The 23,079-nt window shown below is 39.4% G+C and overlaps 1 protein-coding gene across 1 annotated transcript in view; it reads right to left on the bottom strand.

Annotated features, from left to right (window-relative positions):
• Nucleotides 1–23,079, bottom strand: part of lrp4 (low density lipoprotein receptor-related protein 4) — a 167,581-nt gene that overhangs the window by 50,400 nt on the left and 94,102 nt on the right. The window contains exons 2-3 of the mRNA XM_033987216.2: nucleotides 22,666–22,812; nucleotides 2,178–2,294 (exon numbers count right to left, since the gene is read on the bottom strand). Of these exons, the coding sequence (XP_033843107.1) occupies nucleotides 2,178–2,294; nucleotides 22,666–22,812 (264 nt within the window). The remainder of the gene's footprint in view (nucleotides 1–2,177; nucleotides 2,295–22,665; nucleotides 22,813–23,079) is intronic.

Raw genomic sequence — 23,079 nt, 5'->3', positions numbered from 1 at the left:
TACAGAACAAACTGGAAGCAAATGCCAAGACTAACCAATAATTTGAGCTCAGAGGTAATTACATCTGTGTGAAATGAAAGGCATTTGGTTCAGAGTTGAAATCATGGTTTGTACAAATATAGACACATAGAAACATGAAATACAACTACCGGCCACTTATTGTCCACGTTGTGCATACATATAAAAAATAATAAGAAAGGTGAACCATGATATAGCGAGGGACCACTGTACAGCACATTTAACAAAAGTTTTACAATTTTACATTACTTTTTGCACACCGGTTTATGCATACACAAAAGACTGAATGCTTAAACAAAATTACATTGAAAATACGATTTGTATGGCCACATGGCTTTGTATAAACCTACTAACCCTGTAGTTTAGACCTCTACAAAAATGATCTGAAATGCATAGGGTTCTTGTATTAGTGTATCAGTTCATAGTAACTCTTATTTTCAGTGTAAATGCTCCTGCCCGGACCTACATTATGTGCAGAGCTAAACAAATCTTAAATTATCAGTATACTATGCAAATCCAATTAGAATAGGATCTGCCATTAGGATTAGGAGTTGTTTGGAACACTGTTATTAGATATTGTTCCAAAATCAATAAGCGCTAATGCAAAATGAAATTCTGCCAAAAATAAATACATTTAAATATTCCACCCACTGCATGTTTCCATCCCCAGGGGCATTGTGGATAACAGCACACATGGCCATCACAGAGGAAGAGGCAAGCTGGGGTCATAGTTCATAGTGCTGTCATGACGATTGACCTCTGCTGACCCCCTAGTACATTTAAACCAGATGCCACGGTTTAATATAGCTAAGAGCACTATGTATGTATCATGTGTTTCTACATTAAAATTACAAATGCTATATTTGAACACAAAACATATCCACTTGCTTTATAAGTTTCACTTTGATTTTGATGCTCAGAGTCTCCCCTCTCTTTGCTCTCTGTGTTAAGTCACTACCCCTTCAGAGCACTATTACAACATAATCAGCGTGCATCCTGCTAATGAAACCACTGCACGTCACATCAGGTTTGTGAAGTTGCTGTGTACAGTGTATCATGTTTTGTACATTTATGGGGAATTGATGCGTTGGACCATGGATGACGTAGGCTTGTGGGTGGAGCAATCAGAATCTTACAGCTAAGTGTAGGAGGGTTCAAATAGGGCCAAGAGATCACTAAATTATTGAAACATGCATGGACGACATCTAAAACCCCTTCAGACATGTTTTTGATGAGGGAACAACACTATAACATGGTAGAAAGCTCCAAATAGTTGATTTTGCATGACCCCATCTTTAACTTATTGCTTGTACAGAAGTAATATTGGAACTAACATAACTTGGGTTAGAATAACATGACTGACTCCATTAATGAAATTCAGCACACCTTCTTTTTTGATAAGCGTGTGTGTTCTTTTTTAAGACACAAGAGCTGGTCTTGCTGTGTTTCGGTGAACTTTTTAAAAGGAGGAAGGTGACAGCTCACTGAAACACGTCAAGGTAAAAACAACACATTTGGTTTTGAAACTGACGACTGCTGAGCTCATTTGACAAGTCCATTTTTAGATTTCAGTTTCCCAGATTTAAGTGACTGTTTGTAACTCTGATCTTTATTTAACCAGGAAGTACCACTGAGGTCCAGAATCTGGTTTGGCCTCTACTTTGACAATGTTTAAATCCAGGCTCAAAATGGTTCTGTTTAGCATATGACTGAAAGGTTTTTATTCTTCTCTTTTCAAGTTCATGTTATAATTATTTATGTTTTGGTTTGTTTGTACTGTGATTTTAATGCCTTTCTTATTCTGTAAAGCACTTTGAATTACTTTGTGTACCAATCGTGCTATACAAATAAAGTCGCCTTGCCTTGCCATTAAGCAAATCACTGTGTAACTTTCATGATTCCATGGAAGATTAAAGGCACAACATTTCCATGGAAAAGAGCAGAAGGAGGCCCACTTCCAGACAAAAGAGGGAGTCAGATTTGTGGAGAAAAAAAAAAAGTTTTTAATTTAGTCTATTTTTTGGGGCTAAAAAGTTACATGATGGGGCTTTAATTTAAAATACAGGAGAAGTGTATTCAAAGCTGCATGTTTGAGTGTATCATGTTTCCCTGAGCTATATGTGTGTGAGTGCATCATGTTTGTATTAGTCAGTACTTACGACAGTCCTGCTCGTCCGAGTCGTCCTCACAGTCATTGTCTCCGTCACAAACCCACGATCTTCGGATACACTTCCCGTTCTCACAGTGGAAGTCCAGCGGAGAACAGGTTGGCAGCACTGCAAACACACACAGGGCCTCATTTTTAATTATAAATCAACAATGCAATCGTTATTACATAGAATTTCATATCTGTGGAATAGGGTTGTCAAAAGTATCCAAAATCTAATATAACTCGATGGTAAAATGTATCGAAATTAGATACTCATTTGAGCAGGTATCGATGCTAAAAAGTCACACTCACAGGGCAGAAATAAACCTTTCCTGAATAGCTTAAGAATGATCTTGAGCTGTATCAGAACAAGTATAAGACCACATAGACTAGTATACACCCATGGACCACTATGGTACCTACCTGAACCACTGAGGGATTACACAGATATAAAGCCACATGGGAATATTAAAGAAAGTACTACCATTTAATATTGAAAAATCACATTCTATTGACTAAACAAAGAATGTTTTTTTTATTATCAACATGGTATCAGTATCAGTATTGAGTAGGCATGTCACTATAATCACTATATCGACTTATTGTTCAATACAAGTTCAGTATTTATCATGTGTACTTTTTGTTTGCACTACTGCAAAATGTTTTGTTACTTTCTGGCTATATGATAAGATTGAAGCAGTAAAAGGTTGAATACATAACTTTTATGACTCATTACAGATGCAGACTAATGACTAAAGTGTTTAATTCTGCTGTTTACCTATTGCAGCTCTTGATTTTTTAAAATTTAGAATAGTTTTTGTAGTTTAAATCTGCTTTTGGGTTTTTGTGTCAATGGCATAAATTGGTTTCAATATTTTTTCAATGTTTTTATCATCTATATTTACGTACTGTGACAGGCCTAGTATTGAGCATCGTGTCTATTCTTTAGTATCAAAATTGATCCTAAGGACGCACTTTTAATGCCATCTTGCAGGAGATTGTCAAGATGTTCCCAGCAGTAAACACACTAACATTTGATGAAAAGATCTGAATTTTTCCAACTTTGCAACTCCACTTCCCTTTGTGAAAGCTGACACTAGTCGATGAGCTTGTTCTGTTTTGTCTGACCCCAGAATGTGACTCGCCTAGATTGTCTTATTTACCCAGAATCCCTTGCAGCGGTGCATTCCTCCCTAACTTCATATCCGCAGAAAGGCCATGTAAGCACGGCCCACAGACTGGCTAGCAGCAGACAGCATAATCAGATATAGACAGGGCAAGGGGGGTTCAAGGACAAAACCAGAACTAGACCAGAACTAGAGCAGGACTAGGCCAGGACTAGACCAGGACTAGACCAGGACTAGACCAGGACTAGATCAGGTTTAGACCAGGACTAAACTAGGACTAGACCTGGACTAAAAAAGACTAAATAAAGGACGAGACTAGTATGTTAGGACAAGTAGATTCACATACATTTTTCTAACTTGAGTCTACCCTGTTTTTAAGGAATGCCCCAGAATTTAACGGAGCACTATGCAACCTTTGTGATGGATTTGCCACCTACTTGTCTCCACGGAGATGTTATTGCTTTGCTATTGCTATTGTTTTGTTCCGCAGTGTGGCAATAAAGGTATCTTAAACTTAGATCCACAGAGACATGTAGGTGATGTCATCAGACTGAGTTATGAGTTAGATCTGTGGAGAAACAACCTCACCCACAGCAAGAATGGATGTATTTTTGTTTTAGCAATAAAAATACCTGTACTTGAATAAATGCCGGATGCAAGTTTAATCCCATACAGTGGAGCATTATTATCTCCATGGAGACAAGCAGATGGCAGACCCTCCACCAGAAAAGTTACATAGTCAACCTTTAGACTTAGAATCAGTATTAACAGCCTTAACACCCAGCCAATAATGAAAATGCAAACTCGGCAATGCAAAGTAAGGTTTGATCAAAAATGTACTGAGTGAGCCAACTATAAATTCAGGGTTGTAATAAAATACTGGGTGAATGTAAATGCAAAACACATCTAAAACGATGGACCTATACATGAATGAGGCCAAAGGGAAGAATTCTGACCAAACCAGCACCAAACCACAGACATGTTTTGGTGCGTACAATCAAATATTAAACATGATGTGATTAAAAATACATGTTTGTGCGGTGTCAGCTCATCAGTGAAGCATAGTGAATGAGGGTCCAGTGGTCTCCTGGGGAAGTCCTACTGACCCATATTTTAACTATTACACTACTGCTATGACAACCACTACTACTACTACTGTTTCTACTACCACTAGTTCTACTAATAAAGCAACAAGTGCTACTGTTAATACTACTACTGCTATGACAATGGCCACCACCATTACTACTGTTTCTACAACTACTAAAGCTACAAGTGCTACTATTAATACTACTACTGCTACTACTGTTTCTACTACTGCTACAACAACTGCCACCCCTACTACTACTGCTACTACTATTACTACTATTAATGCTACTACTACTCCTTTTACTTTCACTACTACTGCTACAATGACTACTATTATAATGACTACAATGACTACACTGACTACTACTACTACTACTACACTGACTACTACTACTACACTGACTACTACTACTACACTGACTACTACTACTACTACTACACTGACTACTACTACTACTACACTAACTACTACTACTACTACACTAACTACTACTACTACTACTACTACACTAACTACTACTACTACTACACTAACTACTACTACTACTACATGTAGCTGCAATAACCACAACCACTACTACTAGTACACTACTTACTACTTCTACTACTACTACTACCGCTAGTACTGCTATAACTGCTACTACGACAACTGCTGCTCTTACTACTACAGCACCAGAAGACACTGAATAATGTATCAAGAAACATACAAGATGGTGAAAAACTGACTTTCTCAAGCAGACGTTTTTGGTCCAAAGCATTTTGATGTTGACCTCCTGTGACCCTAGACATGACCTTAAGACCGCCGCACTGAAGGGAACCGAGCAGTTTGACACGCACTGTAAAATGTTCTTTTTTTTTTTTTTAAGATGAAAACTAATTGTGCGTTTGGAAAAGCAGACAGGAGAAAGACTGAGAATGGAGCAAACATGACTCACTTCAAGGTCCTATATTTGAGATGACTTAATGACAATAGTTATTAAATGATAGTTGATATTCAATTCACGTTTATTTCTATAGCACATTTAAAACAACTTGAGCTGACCAAAGTGTTTCACATAAATGTCAACAAAACACAAATATGCAGATAACACGACGCATAGGAAGAGAACAATAAACCACCTATATATCTTGTCTAGTATTAAATGCCAGGGAGAAGAGGCGTGTTTTCAGTCTAGTCTTAAACTGCGTTAAAGACTGAGAGGATCTGACAAGCAGAGGGTGAAGTGTTTTGCTCAAGGGAGGCAGCGGAAATTGAACTACGAGCAGAACATTTACCATTGTGTGTAGTGACTGACATGGGTTTTACATCAGTTGCCATTCCTTACACAATCCAAACCTTAATTCTTGGGGTTATGTGATCATATGGTAACGATGGCTGCTCTTTTTAATTAAGATCTATAAGCCCAACAATGTGGGATTAAGTCAAAACAAAAACAAAAAAATCCTACTAATGTAACGTCTAAATGAATGTAAATCAATATGTTTCTGCTCAGATGCTGTTAGCAGAAGTGAGTGTTTCCACAGGCCAATCCTTACTCATTATTTCAGTGCAGTTTTATAGGTAATCCATCACATGAATTCATTTAGTGCCACCGTTATTCATGCGCTGTGGGAGAACGGCCTCTTTATCTAAAGCTAAAGCTGGACAGAGGCCAGATCTGAATAAGCTACAGGACAAAACACTCGCTCTCACATGACATCATTACAATTATAAAGGTCTGTAGTGTTTAACTGAGGTGGTGCAGGTGAAATATTGATTGTTAAAGGGCCCATATTAGGCTATTTTCTGATCTATGTTCTAATGCTGTTTCCTTATGACAAACAAACCTGGAGATGTGTTTTTTTTTTCATTCACACATGTTTAACACACAAACCCTGCATATTTAGGCTGAGTTCCTCTCTCAAACAGAAAACACTGTACCTAGTGATGTCATGTGGTAATACAGGACGTAATCAACTGTGTTTTTAAACTTCATACACCTTCACTAGGATCATTTGGAAGATTTCAGCTCTTGAATTGCCAATCTCTACTGAATAAAAGATAAAAGGTGGAAGGTGGAAAAAATGTAGACAATATATCCAGATAAGTCAAACATGTGTGAATGAAACAAAAACACAACTCTGGATATGTTTTGATAATGTAACAACATTATAGCATGGCTAAAGGCTCACATGAATCCATTTTGTGTAATATAGGACCTTTAAATTGGGGGTAACGTCCTCTTGTAAATGATTATTGTTCACCTCCATATTGTAAAAGCACTGCGTGACAAAAATCAGACCACTGTGCTGTGTCTGCAATTAATTAAGAAGTATTTTCTCAAGTGGGAATCAATCTGCCAACTTTAACCCATGGGCAGCATGATGGCAAGGACAGATTTTTTTGAGAGTAGTATGCATGCTCTCTCTGTGTCTGCATGGTATCCCAGATGGTCCAGTTAGCATAAGGTAAGGGAGAAGCATAGACTGTATATCTAAACAGGCATAGCCAACCTGCTAGCTGCCGTGTTCCAAATAGAAAGTGAGCATGGACGCGCTTCCGGCTCCATCGACTCCATTCACTTTACACTGGAAAACTGTCATTCATCTCTCTGTAACTGCTGCTGTCAGGGTCATCCTTTTGGTATTAAAATGTTCATCATCTACATAATCTTGGTGTTTTTATTTCACTATTTCATAAATCAAGATATGAACAATAATAACAGCCCAATGAGGCGCCTTCCGTCTCTGAGGTTGCTCCCGCAAGTGTTAGCAACAGGTTTGATTGACAGGGCTACTAAGTACCCACTCCCTGCTAAACTAGTGGTGCAAGCGGGAAGGGGCATTACCTTTGACACCCTCGTCCAGATTGGTTGTTTGGTTGCTATGATACCCACAAAGAGAATTCCAAATATAGAACTTGGCTCTAAATTTGCCCCGTAATCGCTAGTCTTGATGAGTGTCATTTGAATGGAGCTGAAAGCTATGGGTGATGTCACACTCCCTTAGTCCACTTCTTTATATAGGCTATGGGCACAAGAGATAGAACTTTCAAATGCTTTCATAATGTCAAATATCACTTGCTCTTAGATAGGAAAAAGACACTCAAGAGAAACTATATCACTATACTATATGTTTCACTGTTTGATCTTGTAACTGATGGCGAAATCAACAGTTGTGTTAGGCCCTGTGGGGCGACTGCTGTTGTGCTTTTGAGCTGTATATAATAATGTAATTGCTATCCACCCTTAGATGCAGGGTTCAACACAGTCCCCCGGTAAAACGTTATCTTACTGCCATGGAGGAGATGACCCAGTTATTTTAACCAAAGGAATCGAAGCTGAGAAGAGAAGAGTGCTGACTGAAGACTGTATATGTCTATGGAGGTCCTCACAAAGATACAGAGCCGTGCATGTGTGTGTGTGTGTCTGAGTCATAGAGGAATGCAGTAGCACAGATAACGCACATCAAACGCAGCTCTGGAGGTTTCCCAGCATGCTCTCTGCTCCCCTGCACCTGCCGTAGCTCCACCCCCTTCTCTGAAGACGGCGAACTGAGGTGACACTGATGCTTCACATTAGGATGACAGCAAGACAGAACCAGTTCACCTCACTTATCTCAAGGAAATAGGATTTACGGGTTTTTGACAGTAGGTTTTTAACCTTTGAATTTTAATTATAGGCCTCATTGTAGATTGTAGATTCATTGTAGATATTCATTGTGTGTTTCTTTAAATGTTCTGTTTCTGATCTGCCTTAGGACAACAGATGTAAACTAGCTATTGTGCTAATTCCGGCATATTTACATTGATGCTGTTTGTTGACATGTTGATTGATATGCACTGTCCTAATTAAAATAAATAAATAAATAAATAAATAAAAATAAATTAAGTTACACAGGGGGAACATACAAATTCTTCACAGAAAAGCCCCATGTTGCCTGGGATTAGAACCAGAAACCCTGCCACTTTGCTTAGTGTAGTCTAGCATTTTTTCATCTATTCAAAGTTGTGTTAACTGTGTGCATTATCAAGTCACTCTTTACTGTGGTGGTATACCTTCTTTCATTGCACCACATTAATACACAGGCCAGCCAAGTGTCTTGCCCAAGGACACCATGACAGTACACATCGGTATGAGCGGGATTCAAACAGCAATCCTTTGAACTGGTGGTTCTCAAACCAATAAGTTACTGGTGCACCAGTAGAATTTAATAATATATAAAAGAAAAACAGATACATTTTTACAATACCAGGGTGAAGTAAGATAATACAGTGGTAATATTGCATCACTGTGTTTCAGATGACAGAATATCTAAAGCATATGGAGGGCAGATAAAATTAATATAGTTCAAATGCTGATTTTTGTTATAATATAGTGAGTTATATAGTCTAGTCACTAATAAAAATGATCAGGTTCAACATTTACCTTATAGAGAATACCATGACATTCATAGAAAATACTGACCCCATCTGAGAGTATGAGATCATCACAGTCCACAATCTGAAAACCCAATTCTGTAGCATTAATGCATACTCTGATTTATTATACTTTAATAATAAATCAGATGTATATAGTGCTTTTTTGGATACTCCAAGACTCTACACCTGGTGAAGGTAAGATACTGTTGCAGCCACTGTTCCCTCCAAGCTGCGTGCGTGCGCAATTGCGCACTGCTGACACGGTCTCTTTTGCGTTTTAAACATGACGAAACGGACAAAACAAAGGAAGTACGCGACCAAGGACACTGTGGATGTTTGTACAAGTTAAACTAGAGGCATCTCGGACCCGGAGCGGATCGTGGAGTGAAGATCTCATGGTGGACTCAGGAGCAGAGGACCTTATGTTTTGATGGACTGGATGCTGTTCCTGATGTAAGCGTGGTTTATTCTTCAATTGACTTAATTGTGGGTCAAACATATCATGTGTAATCATTAGCATTAGCTAATCTGCGCACCACTTGGGCGAAGTGTCTTGCCTAAGGACACAATGACAGAAGCGGGACTCGATCCTCCAACCTTTGGGGGACCAAAGCTCTAACCACTGAGCCCGTGTCGCAGAATGACTGTCACACTGTACAATAATGTACAGTTTGTTGTTAGTTTCCAGTGTGTGTTTGTTTACATTTTGAAGTGTGTGTGTGTTTGCAGTGTGTGGTTTGTAAATATATATTTATTTTGGCCCATAGCACTTATTTTGACTATATTTTATATACAAATATACATTTTCTATTGTGTTTTGATATTATATGTAAATGTACAGTAATAGAGCAGCTGGGTGTGCAGATACAGATTCCTCTCAGTGTGTATTGGTCATTGAAACTGTCACTAGTTTATGAGTTCAAATCAAATGATTGTGTCATACTGAAAAGAGTTACCGGACTGTCTCTGAGACAACAGTAGGACAATCTCACTCAGTGCACAGCAAAAGCTTCACACAATGGGTTATACTCATAATACAAGTCAGAGCTTTATCATAAAAATGTTAAGTGTGTTTTCAACATTGGAGTTTACAGTTGTCTTGTTTTGGTTGGAAGCTCATGTTTTGCCATAGTTAAAATTAAATATTTATACTTCCAATAGCATTAACATACTACACAGGTCATGAGCAGGATTTTTGTCATTTTCATTGTATAAGTGGCTAAAGCACTTAATTAAAAGTCTTATAACAGAAATGTAAATGCGGTAATTTGATTATTTTAATAAACCATTTAATTTGGATGGATGCAATGCCAGTATGACCACAGTGCACAGGTCTGATGTTGCTCACAGTGGTCCATGGGACCGCTCAGGGAGTTTGTGTGTTTGCTCAGACTCGTGTAAAAAAGAGGGAACATTGGTTGTAGCCACAGCTGTCCCAGGATAAACGGAAGTGAGGCTGCCAATCTGCACCATCAGCCCCTCAGACCACCACCACTCACACTCACATGCACACCACATTCAGACTAGGCAATGTGGGTGAAGTGCCTTGCCTCTGGACAGAACGACAGGTTTTACCACTGCCGCCCCACTGTGGCACCCGGTATTCACAGCACATTTTTGTTGTTTTACAGTGAGTTATAGAGTCTAGTGACTAAAACAAATGATCAGGTTAAACATTTATGCATTTGCCTTTAGACATTTCTTTAAAGAGAATACCATGTAATTCATAGGAAATAATGACTATTGACCCCATCTGGGAGTATGATATAGTCTACAATCTGAACACCACCAATACTGTGGCCTTTATTGTTGCATGCTTACTTTTAAATAATAAAAGTTTTGTATCTTTTGTATGTACACAATCTGTCTGGCCCTAAACGTTGTACAGTGATATGACTAACACCCTGGCACCCTGCGGAGCTGTATTCTTGTGCAGACAGGTGCAGACCGGTGCAGACAGGTGCAGACAGGTGTAACTGCTGCACAGATGTCGAGTCCACACAAACATGTGGGCCTGCGTCGCTCCACTGCTTCAGCGCGTCGTCAGCGATTTCACAAACACGCCCGTACCTCCGAGCGCCTAAATCTGCTCGCTTCACTCTTTCTCCGCACAATTCAGTCTGATCAGAGAAGCTTGTACTTCACAGGAAACAAGAGCTGCAGTTATGAGGCTGAGAGCGCTCTGACAGGGACAAGACAGGAGAGGAGACATTCAGATAAAGTTTGCTCCCAAAAATCTAGAAGATTAGATTAGATTATAGATTACATTTATGTATCGTCATTGTCAGGTAAAAAACAAAACAAAACAACAAAATACAGTTTAGAAACTCCTTGATCAAGCAGCAAGCCACCATACATTACATTATATTATATTATGAGGATTACGTGATCTGTGTCACTGATTTGACATCTTGTTTCAGCACAGTACTACAGAGGAAAGTAAGATAATGCTAATAGAAGACTTCTGGTTACAGAAATAATACATAATGCTATCATTTTCTACACTTTGATTCACTGACAGCTGATAGGACCATGAACACAAGAACTACACTAAAGCAGGTCCAGACCAGGTCTAAACCAGAACTAGAGCAGGACTAAACCGACAGTAAAGCAGGTCCAAAGCACGTCTAAACGAGGTTTAAACCAGGACTGATCCAGTACTAAAGCACGTCCAAGCCAGGTCTAAACCATGACCAAACCAGGATTAACCAAGATTAAAGCAGGTCCAAAGCAGGTCTAAACCAGGACTAAACTAGGACTGAACCAGGACTGAACCAGGACTGAACCAGGACAGAACCAGGACAGAACCAGGACAGAACCAGGACTGAACCAGGACTGAACCATACACCTTATGTACAGAATGCATGTGTCTTCTGCTTCAGATCTGAAGGATTATGCATTTCTTTATCTATTGCCCTACATGTGTGATGTGTTGTAACAGAGACAGCATGATCAAAGGCAGATTAAACCTTACATCAGACACACTGAGCTCCGGTCCATCCAAAGATAACTAAAGGTGTTTAATGTGATCCTGAAGCTGTGCTCTGAAAACAGCTTTACACAACTACCCGGGGCACTAAACTAAAGCATGTGTCGCCGTGCTGCAGATTCTTTGTGAATTCCCCACTCCTCTGTCACCTCCGTTCACACGTCACTCGGCCTCTGACGCATTTCAAACCAGGGCGATGTGGACTCGCTTCAAGTTACCGACGCCACAGGTCAAAGATTAAAGGTGCATCTTCTACCCCACTGAATGAAGACTGGAGCTTATCCCAGCTCCTTAAAATAAACAATTAGTTATTCACATTATTTTAGACTTAGACAAATGTTATCGATCCACAAGGGAAAGAAAATGTATTACTTTAAGAGACACAGCTGAAGACTTTAATGAGTGCACACCAAAAAAACATACCTTTCTGAAGGCGGCTCCTCACCTACACAATTCCACTTAAAAGAAGTCAAAACCATACTTTCCAACACTAAAGCCTGTCACTACAACACATTTTGAAGCACGATTTATCGCTACAGAGATGTACTGTATAAATGATAACATTGAAACAACTTTAGCCCACTGACTCCGGTAAAACATAAATACGCAGTATCATTAAAGGCCTGAGCTGCAACAAATAAAAAAACAAGATGAAGCAATAATTAGCCACAGAAATTACTTATTCAAACCTCTACAGCTCAAATGTTATCATATTACAACTAAAATGACCCAAATCTCCCACTTTTTTCAAAGAAACTGTACACAGGAGAAATATTAGAGACTGACCAATATGTCAAGCCGGTATTTGGACTGTTTATCGTTTTGGCTATCAGCCTTAAATCTCCAGCACAGGCCGATACTTTGTTTTGGTCGATCTGCTGCCTGGAAAATATACATAAAACTTTATATACTTCCTGGTCAAAAAAAAAAAGTCGCCACCAAATAAAAAGGTCACAAACTCTTAATATTTTGTAGTTATTCACAAGATTTATTTCCATCCTGTGTGGCATTCATTTTTTTCATCATGATCTTAATTTTCATCAAGAGCTTGCATTGATGATGGTAGAGTCTGACTACTGCACAAACCCTTCTCCTGCACATCCCAAAGATTGTCAATGGGGTTAAGGTCTGGACTCTGTGGTGGCCAATCCATGTGTGAAAATGATGTCATGCTCCCTGATCCCCGGGTCGCCCAGGCCTTTCTGTGTGGAGTTTTGCATGTTTCTCCCCGTGTCTGGATGGGTTTCCTGCGGGTACTCCGGTTTCCCCCATCAATCAAAACATGAACGCCCTTCGAGACAACTGTTGTTGTGATTTTGGGTGTTACAAAAGTAAAATGAATTGAATTGAATTGAACCACTCTTTCACAATTTCAGCCTGATTAATCCTGGCATTGTCATCTTGGAATATGCCTGTTTCATCAGGGAAGAAAATAAAATCCATTGATGGAATAACCTGGTCATTCAGTATATTCAGGTAGTCAGCTGACCTCATTCTTTGAGCACAGACTGTTGCTGAACCTAGACCTGACCAACTGGAGGAGGCCAGGCAGTGTATTACCACTTTAATGCACAAAACATGACTACAGCCCTCTAATAGGTTTCTGATAAATAGGGCTTGGGGAGAGTTAGTAGTAAATTTATATTTCATCATTTAGGGAAAATAATCAAAATATCAGCCCACAATATTGGTCCAGTTTATCAGCCATCGGTTGTTCTGTATTCTAAACAATCGGTATCGGCCCTGAAAAAAGCCATATCAGTCAATCTCTAGTAAATAATGAGCCCAACATCTATAGTTGTATAATACCTGCTCTTTAATAAAAGCATTTCAAACTGAAGTCTTGTAATGACTGATCTGTCCAGCAGGTGAGTTATGAGGACACACACACAGACGCCCTTCTCCAGGTCAGAGCTGATTGATTTTCAAGACGAGCTGCCAATTTATAATCTGTGTTTATTTTCTATCTTGAAACTAAAGTTCAGCGATGTTGACGAGAGCAGAGGTTAAAAAGTTCAAATCTTTTATAACAACAAACTGAAGAGAAACACATCTGAAGGTCTCGGGCAAATTTCTAGTATGCTGTTGCCATGGAAACAAAGCAGGCACAAATAAAGTCAGACTTTTTCACTATTGGTGATTTAGATCTAGTTGACATCTATTCATTTTCAAAAATTGATTTAAAACATGCATTCTTACTGTGAGCAGGGCTGCCTCTCCACAGATCTGACCCATAAGTTTGGTGGCACCACCTGCTTGTAATGCCATACTGGGGAACATCACTGGCAAAGCAAAAACATTTCCATGGAAACAAGAACCCGTAAAGTTATGTATAGTGCACCTTTAAAGAGACTGTGGTAATGTGGAGTAGGAATATGACCTACAACTTTATACATTACTGCCTTGCTTCACTTTAAAGTACTTGAAAACAGAGTGTGTAGTTGTGTAGTTAATGCAGCTTTTTAAGTTCCGATACTGATTCCAGTACTATAGCTTCAAGTATCTACCAATACCTGATACCAAGGCAGAGACTGAAAACAGCATTTTTTTCCTTAAAACAAACATAAAGTTAGATAAAGCTGATTATATAAATAAAAGTTCAAACACTGAGACTTTCTGAGCCGACTATGGCAAGTAAATAGTCTTTTACATCAATTTAAATGTCCAACCACAATATCGACTGAACCAATATTTACAAGTCAATATCCAATCCAGCTAATTTTTCAGTATCTGCGCTTTAAGGATGGATCAAATGAAGAGGACACATTACCCAACAGGGCAAAAAGGTCTAAGAGTATAGCCCAATACTGAATCGATTTATCAGTACATACAACTCAGTTACATATGCCTCTGATACAGCCTGGCAAAACAAAGCATTTTCCAACCCTAACCCCTTCTTAAAGTCACAGTATGGAACCTTCTGGAGGACCTGCAGAAGGGGCCCTCCAAGCCAAATAAGAGTCAGGTTTGTGGGGATGCAAACCCACTCACAGTAAAGAAGCTTGTTTTTATACAGGATTAGTGCAATAAACACACACAAAATGAAAACAAAAAAAAGTTTGTATTTTTTAGGGAAAAAGTTCCACACTGTGGCTTTAAATACCTGTGCTATCAAGCCAGGAGTAAACACAGTTGCTCCTCGCCTTCCTCTGCTCTGAGATTATGGAAATGGTTTGGACAGGACACATGTAGAGACTGAAATGAGAAAGTGTGAGGAGGGGGAGAGGAGGAAGAGAGGAGGGTGAGAGAGAGACGAAGAGGAGGGAGAGAGAGGAAGAGGAGAGCAGGGAGAGAGAAAGAGGAGCGAAAGAGAGGCGTAAAGGGCCGATGTGGTCTGCCGTATCTGAACCAGAACAGAGCCAGAGAGGACAGGAGCAGGAAAACACTATCGGGATGGGGTCCTAATCGGCTTCTGCGTCCCACCGAGAGAGCTGCGACGTGATTGGACAATTCCGAAGGGCGGGGGAGGGAAGAGGGGAGGATGGAGGGCACATAGGGAGGGGGACGGTTTGATGGTCTGAAGCGAAAAGGTTTGGCCAATCAAAAAGTGAGATGGAAAGTTCAGAAGAAGATTAAATACAGATTATAAACTGCATGGGGACAGCTAAAAAGACTAGCAGTGTCATATGTCCTAGGGTTGTGAAAAGTATCAAAAATCTGATACTAATTGATACTAAAAAGTCCCTTTCACAGGACAGAAATGAACCTTTCCTGAACAGCTTTAGAATGGTCTTGAGCTATAACACATAAACTAATATAGGCCCATGGACCACTATGGAACCTACCTGGACCACTGAGGGATTACACAGATATAAGGCCACATGGGAATATAAAAGAAAGTACTACCATATGATGTTGAAAATCACATTCTAAACTACAGTAGCACTCCACCAGGACTAAACCAGGTCTAAACCAGGACTTAATAGCGATATTCACTACATGCCCTGGGTGTATATGGTCCAGCTGAATGGCAGTGCTCACACGTGGGTGTTAGATCTTTGTTTTGGAACTCGTCTGAGACTTGACCGCAGACGGAGAGGAGCAGGTTTTCCATCACAGAGCTCTCCTTCTTACCTCAACCACAAACCAACCGTCTCAGGCTCCGTCAACCCCAAACCCAGTCAAAGGAAGGGATTTTAAACAAACATGATATATATGCCTTGTATTTATCACAGTGATCACACAACCAACTAGACCTGTATTTTAAGGATGGAGTAACTGAAATCCCTTTTGATCCAGAAGGGCTTTGAGTTCGAGTTGACATTTAACGTAATTTAAGATACTTGCTTATATTTAAAAAGAATGAAATGAAACCAGTTCAAAACCATAACTTTTTGCTTTAAAGCTGTAAACTTTATTCTTATATTGAGGATTATTTTTATTGTATTGTAAATAGAGTTTTCAAAAGTATTGAAAATCTGATATTAAGCGATACTAAAATTTGTAAACTAGAACAAAACTAGATACTTATTTGAGCAGGTATCGATATTAAAAAAAGTCACATTCACAGGACAGAAATGAACCTTTCCTGAATATCTTTAGAATGACCTTGAGCTGTATTAGAACAAGTATGACCTGGACGACTGAGGGATTACACAGATATAAGGCCACATGAGAATAAGAAAGTACTTCCATTTAATGTTTAATGAATGATCACTTTCTATTGTATTCTATTATGTTTTTTTACTATCATTGTGGTATCAGAATCGGTACAGACTATCAACTATCCTTACCATCGAAATCGAGTTTGAAATTGTTTTATAGTTGTTACAATACTACAAACACTTTGAAAAATGAATAGATACATAACATTTATCGGCCTATAATAGCTCATACATAGGAGACTTGTTCCAGGTTTTGTTACTTTCATTAAGTGAGATCAATGTGAAACTCAAGCAAGCAAAAACTGCACTGACAAACCTAAACCCGACCTCCTTCACTCACATGAGGATTAATTTTCACCTGGGATGTACGCACCAAGCACAATAAATGAAATCAGTCGCTGTCATGAACCAATCAGGTCACAGCATGGCTCCGTCGCCATGACAACTGCATCTAGGGATATTGATTTATGGATTTATACATTATTTTTCTGTTTTCGAGTAAAGGCGTCAAGGTCTTCATTGGATGAAATCTTTCCATGTAAAATGCAGATGAATATATAACTAAGACATGTGAAGTTGTTCTCAACGTGTGCTTTGATTTCAGGATGCCAGATCTGAAGTAGACACATTCAAATAACATTTTTGTTGTCAACACAATTATCCAATCAGAAAGCAGAATGAGCCTCACACAAGTTTCTCATTTGGGTTGCCTGTTTCAATCCTAAAATCCAGTTGGTTTGAACCTAAAAGATCCTGATCTGAATGATCACTTCCTAAACCCCTGCACCTGCAGCCAATCATTAACCAGTGAGTGAATTTTGGAGGTTTTGAGCTTTCACATGAAGCCTGTTCATAGGCCTGTGTTGAGAATGAGACAAACGTGCATGTGTCATCCATCTGCAGGTTTAGGCTCTGGCAACATAGGTTCAGTTGTGATTGTAGTACCCTTTAAAACCACGTTTCAGCTTCCAATGCACAGAAATGTAAAACCAAAGCCAAAGATTTTTACCGTGGGGTTTATTATTTTTTAATACTTTCACTCTCACTTGTATGCTATTTCAGCCAGTATAGATTTCAAGGCTGCGGCTAACAAGGTCTTCTCCCATTCTGCTCTGAGCCAAGGTGCTGTTTGTGTTGGTTCCTATAGCGATGGCATTGAGCGTTTTGTGTTGAGGTTTTCATAGGAGACGGAGAGAGCGAGAGCTGTCAGAGAGCTCCCCGTACTGCTCACTACGTTAATAATTCAACTCTCCATGAAATCCTGCTGTAACTACGTGAAATATACCTCTGCTGCTATATACTTCAGTGAGAGAGGCAGAGGAGAAACCGTGTGTGTGTGGAAATCAATAGGAGCCATCCTGGACTTGTTTCATGACGTTTTTCATCAGTTGGTGTGAAATAAGAAAGTGAGTTTGCCAATTAATCAACCAGGATAGTCCCACTACGGTCCAGAGGGAAGTCTGCTGGTGCTTTTCAGATTTTAGAAATACTCCCAGTTGGGAGACAAGTAAAATAATAACTACCTGGCATTTTTTCACAAATGTTGAACCTGATCATTTCTATTAATGACGAGACCCAAGAACTTGCTGCTTCATGACACAAATCTTGCCTGGGATCCAGAATATATAATATTTCAATACTTTCTCAAGAGTCTGGTCACTGGTGAATCTCCCCGTTTTCAGAGGGGCGTGATTGACAGGTGGAGTAGCCAAACAGGGAAAACAATATCACAGGGGGCTGAAAAACATGGCAGATTTCTGCAGAATCAATGAATGAAGCTTGAAACTGAAACTTGAAACTTTTGATTTAATTTGTAAATCACAGGTGACCAATGAGCTCCTTCATTTTACATGTGTCACTGAAAAAAAAAACCTAATCTGATTGGACGATCATGTTTGACCAGGCTTGAGGCACAACAGAGGATCAGACTGAAGTCAATCTGTATAAAATATTTTTTTGCTGCCCCCATCTATAGGAAATAAAATTGGCTGTGTTTCAGATGACATCACAACATTATATAGGCCATTGTCCATGTGTTTAGTGCGAGGGGAAACCAGAGCACCTGAAGGTCACCTACACAGACACAAGGGCTGTGTCCGAATGTCCACGCTAGTCCCTAACCCCTCATTCATTCCACAGCCCTGCACTCTTTAGTGGACTCTATAGAGCCTCATTTACAGAGAGGCACACAGCTCCCTACATTCAGGTCACGTGCCTCTGGATCTAGGTGAAAGAAGTCTGAAGGCTAAACTCTGATAAAACTTGACTTCTGTCATAAATAATGATCAGATTGGACTAGCACAAGTTTTTGTCAAGCTGGATCTCATGTAAATGGACTGGATTATTCATTTTTTTACATGAGATGTGGAAATTATTGCTCTGTTAACAGATCAAACTAAGGTAAGTGGCTAACGCTAGTTACTTTACATAAAAACAATGTTTTATTCATAATCAGCGATCAACAAGCCCTTCTATCTGCTTCATTTTGTGCTTCATTTTGTCCAGTTAAAGACCTGTCGCTGTCTGCTACTGTTTTCCTGTAATGCAATGTGGTCTATTTGAACCGTTCTAGTGACCACTACTTTTCATGTTTTTGAGAGCACCATTTTCTCACCAATTGGCTATTTGGACACCACTAAAAATGGCGTGACCCATAAATAATGCTGGAATAGTGTGAACATTCAGACAGCAAAGGAGAACATGCAAACCCACCACCAGCTAATCAAACACAGGACTTTGCTAATGTGAGACTAATATGAGTGCTAACCACGGAATCATCTGGTATTTCTGAGATGGAAACTGTTATTTTTCTTGTTGGTTTTGTCCTTGTAGGCGGTCATGTTTGTTTTGGTGCAGACAGACCATGCATTTCTCTGACTGATCCAAATGTCAATCATGCCCACCTCAACTGGGAGAACAGGGCTGAGATGACATATCTTTGTATTATATTGTAAACAAAATGTGGAGCCTTGGCTAGTCACAAATGAATTGCCCCAAAAAACTAAATTCAAATTGTGAGCCAGTTATGAGGAACAAAATGGTACAACTTATGACTAAAATAAAGCATTGTTGTAACGATTTCTAGCATGTGGAAATTAAAGGCAGTGTACCTGATTTTTACTGTCTTGAAAACATGAAAAACAGAACTAGTTTATTTATAGTTTATTTACATTTTAAGCAGTTTGCAGTGGTTATTCATGGCGATGAGTTTATAAGCACACTTCACAACTCTCACAAGACCAGAGTGGAGTTTTTCCGTGAAGGTAAAGCTAACAACAACTAGCATGCTAAAGTGCACTTCCTGATTATTGCTTGACTTATTTTGACGTCAAGAACTGCTTACACATATGTTCTAAAATTTATCTTCTTCATTCCTTCATTTCTTCTTAAACTGTGAACTTTTGTATTGTTCTCAATTCATTTCCCTGAAACAGAGGAATCATGGGGTCTTGTAAACAGGAGATGTATTGTTTGGTTGTAATTTTGGTGGCTTGCTTAGACTGGGACTCTTCTCTTCAAATATAATGTCAGATGTCATGCAGCTGTCTGCTCAAATCTGATTGGTTGAAAATGATGTGGTGGTTTTATCGTCTGCAGAGTTCACAGTAAGGCCACTGTTTCACTGTTTATTTGTTTATTGTGAGAACTCGAGGTTGCTGAAGAGGGGTGGGAATGACTTCTGATAATACCAGAGATATTCAATTTTATTTTAAAATATTGCACTTTTCGATCTTGAATTAATTAAATTTGTGTTTTTACTGCTACCATAAAGAGAAGCAGGTAGCAGACACTCTGCTAGACAAAGTTACATGGTAGTAATTCTTCATTTACTCCACACTATTATTGCCACAGCTGCCCTGGGACAGACTGACAGAATTGAGGCTGCCCATCAACCCCTCTGACCTCCACCATCACTCACTCACACCACCTCCTTCTAATATTTATTTATGGTAATAGTAACATTTTTATATAGTGCTTTTCCACATTCGGGGCACTTAAAGCGCTCACTCATTCACACACATATTCATACACCAGTGTACGAAGACACTGGTGTATGACACTGGGGGATCTTGCCCAAGGACACAACAACAGCATTCAAACGTGGAAGTTGGAATCACGCTGCCAACCTGTGGGCCAGTGGATCTCACCGTTCTACCAATGATGTTTATGTAGAGAGCAGAATTCAAACTGCCAACCTTCGGATCAGTGGAGAGACACAACCAACTGCACTACTGTTCTTGATTATGAAGTGCTTATTCTCTTGCTGTTCTTAAACTGTATATTGCAACACATTTTGCATTTCCCCACTGAGGGACAAATAAAGGTTCCCTTATCTTATCCATAATAGGCAAGGTGTAACTTGCCTATAGACACGACATAGCGCACATATGTCAAACTCAAGGCCGGGGGCCAAATATGGCCCTCCACATCATTTCATGTGGCCCTCGACAGGGTAAACTCAAAGGTATGATGGTCTTAAAATGTAATTTTATCAGGGGATAAGCAGTTACACAGCCACATTTTTACATCTAGACTAACACATATGCAATATTTGTAACTTGAACAATAATAAATACAGAAACAGTTTAACAAGTTAAAAAAAGTAGTTAGATTTATTTTACATCCGGCCCTTTGAAGGCAGCCATTTTGCTAATGTGGCCCCCGGTGAAAATATGTTTGACACCCCAGACATAGAGGGAATTGAACCTCCAATCTTCAAGTTGGTGGACCAGTGCTCCAACCTTTGAGCAACTTTACAATGAATTACTCATTTACTCCTCACCTTTGTTACCCTTGGCTGTAATAAGCATTTCAGTGTATTCAATATAGCCACATCTGTCCTGGGGCTGACAGACAGGAACATGGCAGCCAGTCTTCACCAAAAGCCTCTCTGACACACACTCTCATGCTTGCTTTCATATTCAATCCAACGCAACAAAGATCTTTTCAAAATCCCCCCAAAACAATGGCTTTACATTTTCTAAAAGCCTCCAGAAAAAGACATTGGGCTCTGCTCTCCAAGACATGTGTGAGTGAATAACTCACCCTCGCTATGATCTGATATGACGTGATTAAGAGATTGTGGTGCAGCGGGTCCAAGTACCCACGATCGATCACACGGTCCTAATGCATCAGAAGTCCGCTGTGTCGGGCCCAAACACCAAGGAAATCAATGCACCACGGCCTACGTTCAAGTGGCTGATGATCAATAGCACTTAGGAGCCTGGCCGAGTCCTAACTAGATTAATGTGACAGGAAAAAGCCATGGGACCGAGTCTAAAGCAAGAGGAAGTGTTCAAGAACTACTACGAAATACAGAGCACAGGGATTTATGTCAAAGCAAATAGAGATAACAGTAAGGCGATGGAGGTTGAGTCTTTTTCTGTGAACACTATAGTTTTTTTCTATTAATAGAGGACACTATGATGTCCCCATACTCTGAAAAACAATCTAGACATGCATATTGTGAAGCACGATATATTGCTGAAGAAAATATAAACAATAATATTGAAACAAATTTATGCCACTGACAAAGCAATCCTAAAAGTGAATTATCTCCACAAAAATATTCTAAATGTACGATACTCTATAACAGTTAGTTTGTATCTGTAATGACTCATAGAAGTTATTTATTAAACCCTCCACATATCAAATCTAATTGCAAAACAGGAAAAATAACAAAAAGTTCATGGCTAGTACTAAGAAAAAGTCCCCACCATAAATATTAACCCCCAAAAAGTATCCATCAAACATATATTGGACGAAAACTCGGTGAAGTATTTATCATGACAGGCCTAATTACTACCCTTGAAGAATACTATGCAATCAAGAAGTCTTATGGAACACAGAAAGAACCTGCAAACTCCACACAGAACCACCTGGGCATTGAACTGTGTTACTAACATGGTTACTATAGTTGAGGTAACTGCAATGCAAGCTAGATTGTCAAGAGGTTTAAGTTTCTAAACTTTAGAAACTCTAAGAATCCATCTTGTGCAGCTCCAGGCTGCTGTATTTTGGTTCACACAACTTAAACACTTTTAAAATACTTGCTTACAAGGTATGAGTCATAAAATGGTAGGTTTGATGTAAATATGAATTTAGTCAAAAAGGATATGTCAGTTGGCTGTCATTGGCTACAACTTCATGGACCCTCCTCTTCTTGGGCAATTTCAATGTGTGTTATTGCAGACTGATATCACAGAGTTAACCTTAGTAGTGATGTGACATCCCTCAGGCTTTTGGATGTCAGCAAGCATCATAAAACCATGTAAAACATCACATGAACTCACTGCATCCGTCCTCGTCGCTATGGTCACCGCAGTCATTGTCACCATCACACTGCCACTGTGCCGGGATACACGTGCACTCCCCAAACGCACTGACCGCGCACGTGAAGTGGTTCTTCCCACACGAGCACTCCGCACTGGCCTCTGCTCCTGCAATACAGGTTAGACCTGGGTTAGATCTTTAGGCACCATGAAAAATATATGTAACACTCCTTTATGGTTTAATCATTCCTTACCCATCTTGAATACTACATTTTTGTTGTTGGGGGTTTTGGACAAAAATTCAAAGGAGTTGTATAAAGGAGAGGTGTCATGTTGTGTTATATTTGACCAATTCTACAAGGGCACACCACATTAGGGTTGTCAAAAGTATCGAAAATGAGATACTAATCAATAGCAAAATTATTATTGAAACTA

The sequence above is a fragment of the Periophthalmus magnuspinnatus genome, chromosome 3 (genome assembly GCF_009829125.3).
Source record: "Periophthalmus magnuspinnatus isolate fPerMag1 chromosome 3, fPerMag1.2.pri, whole genome shotgun sequence".
Taxonomy (NCBI): domain Eukaryota; kingdom Metazoa; phylum Chordata; class Actinopteri; order Gobiiformes; family Gobiidae; genus Periophthalmus; species Periophthalmus magnuspinnatus.
This window is presented reverse-complemented; position numbering and strand designations above follow the sequence as displayed.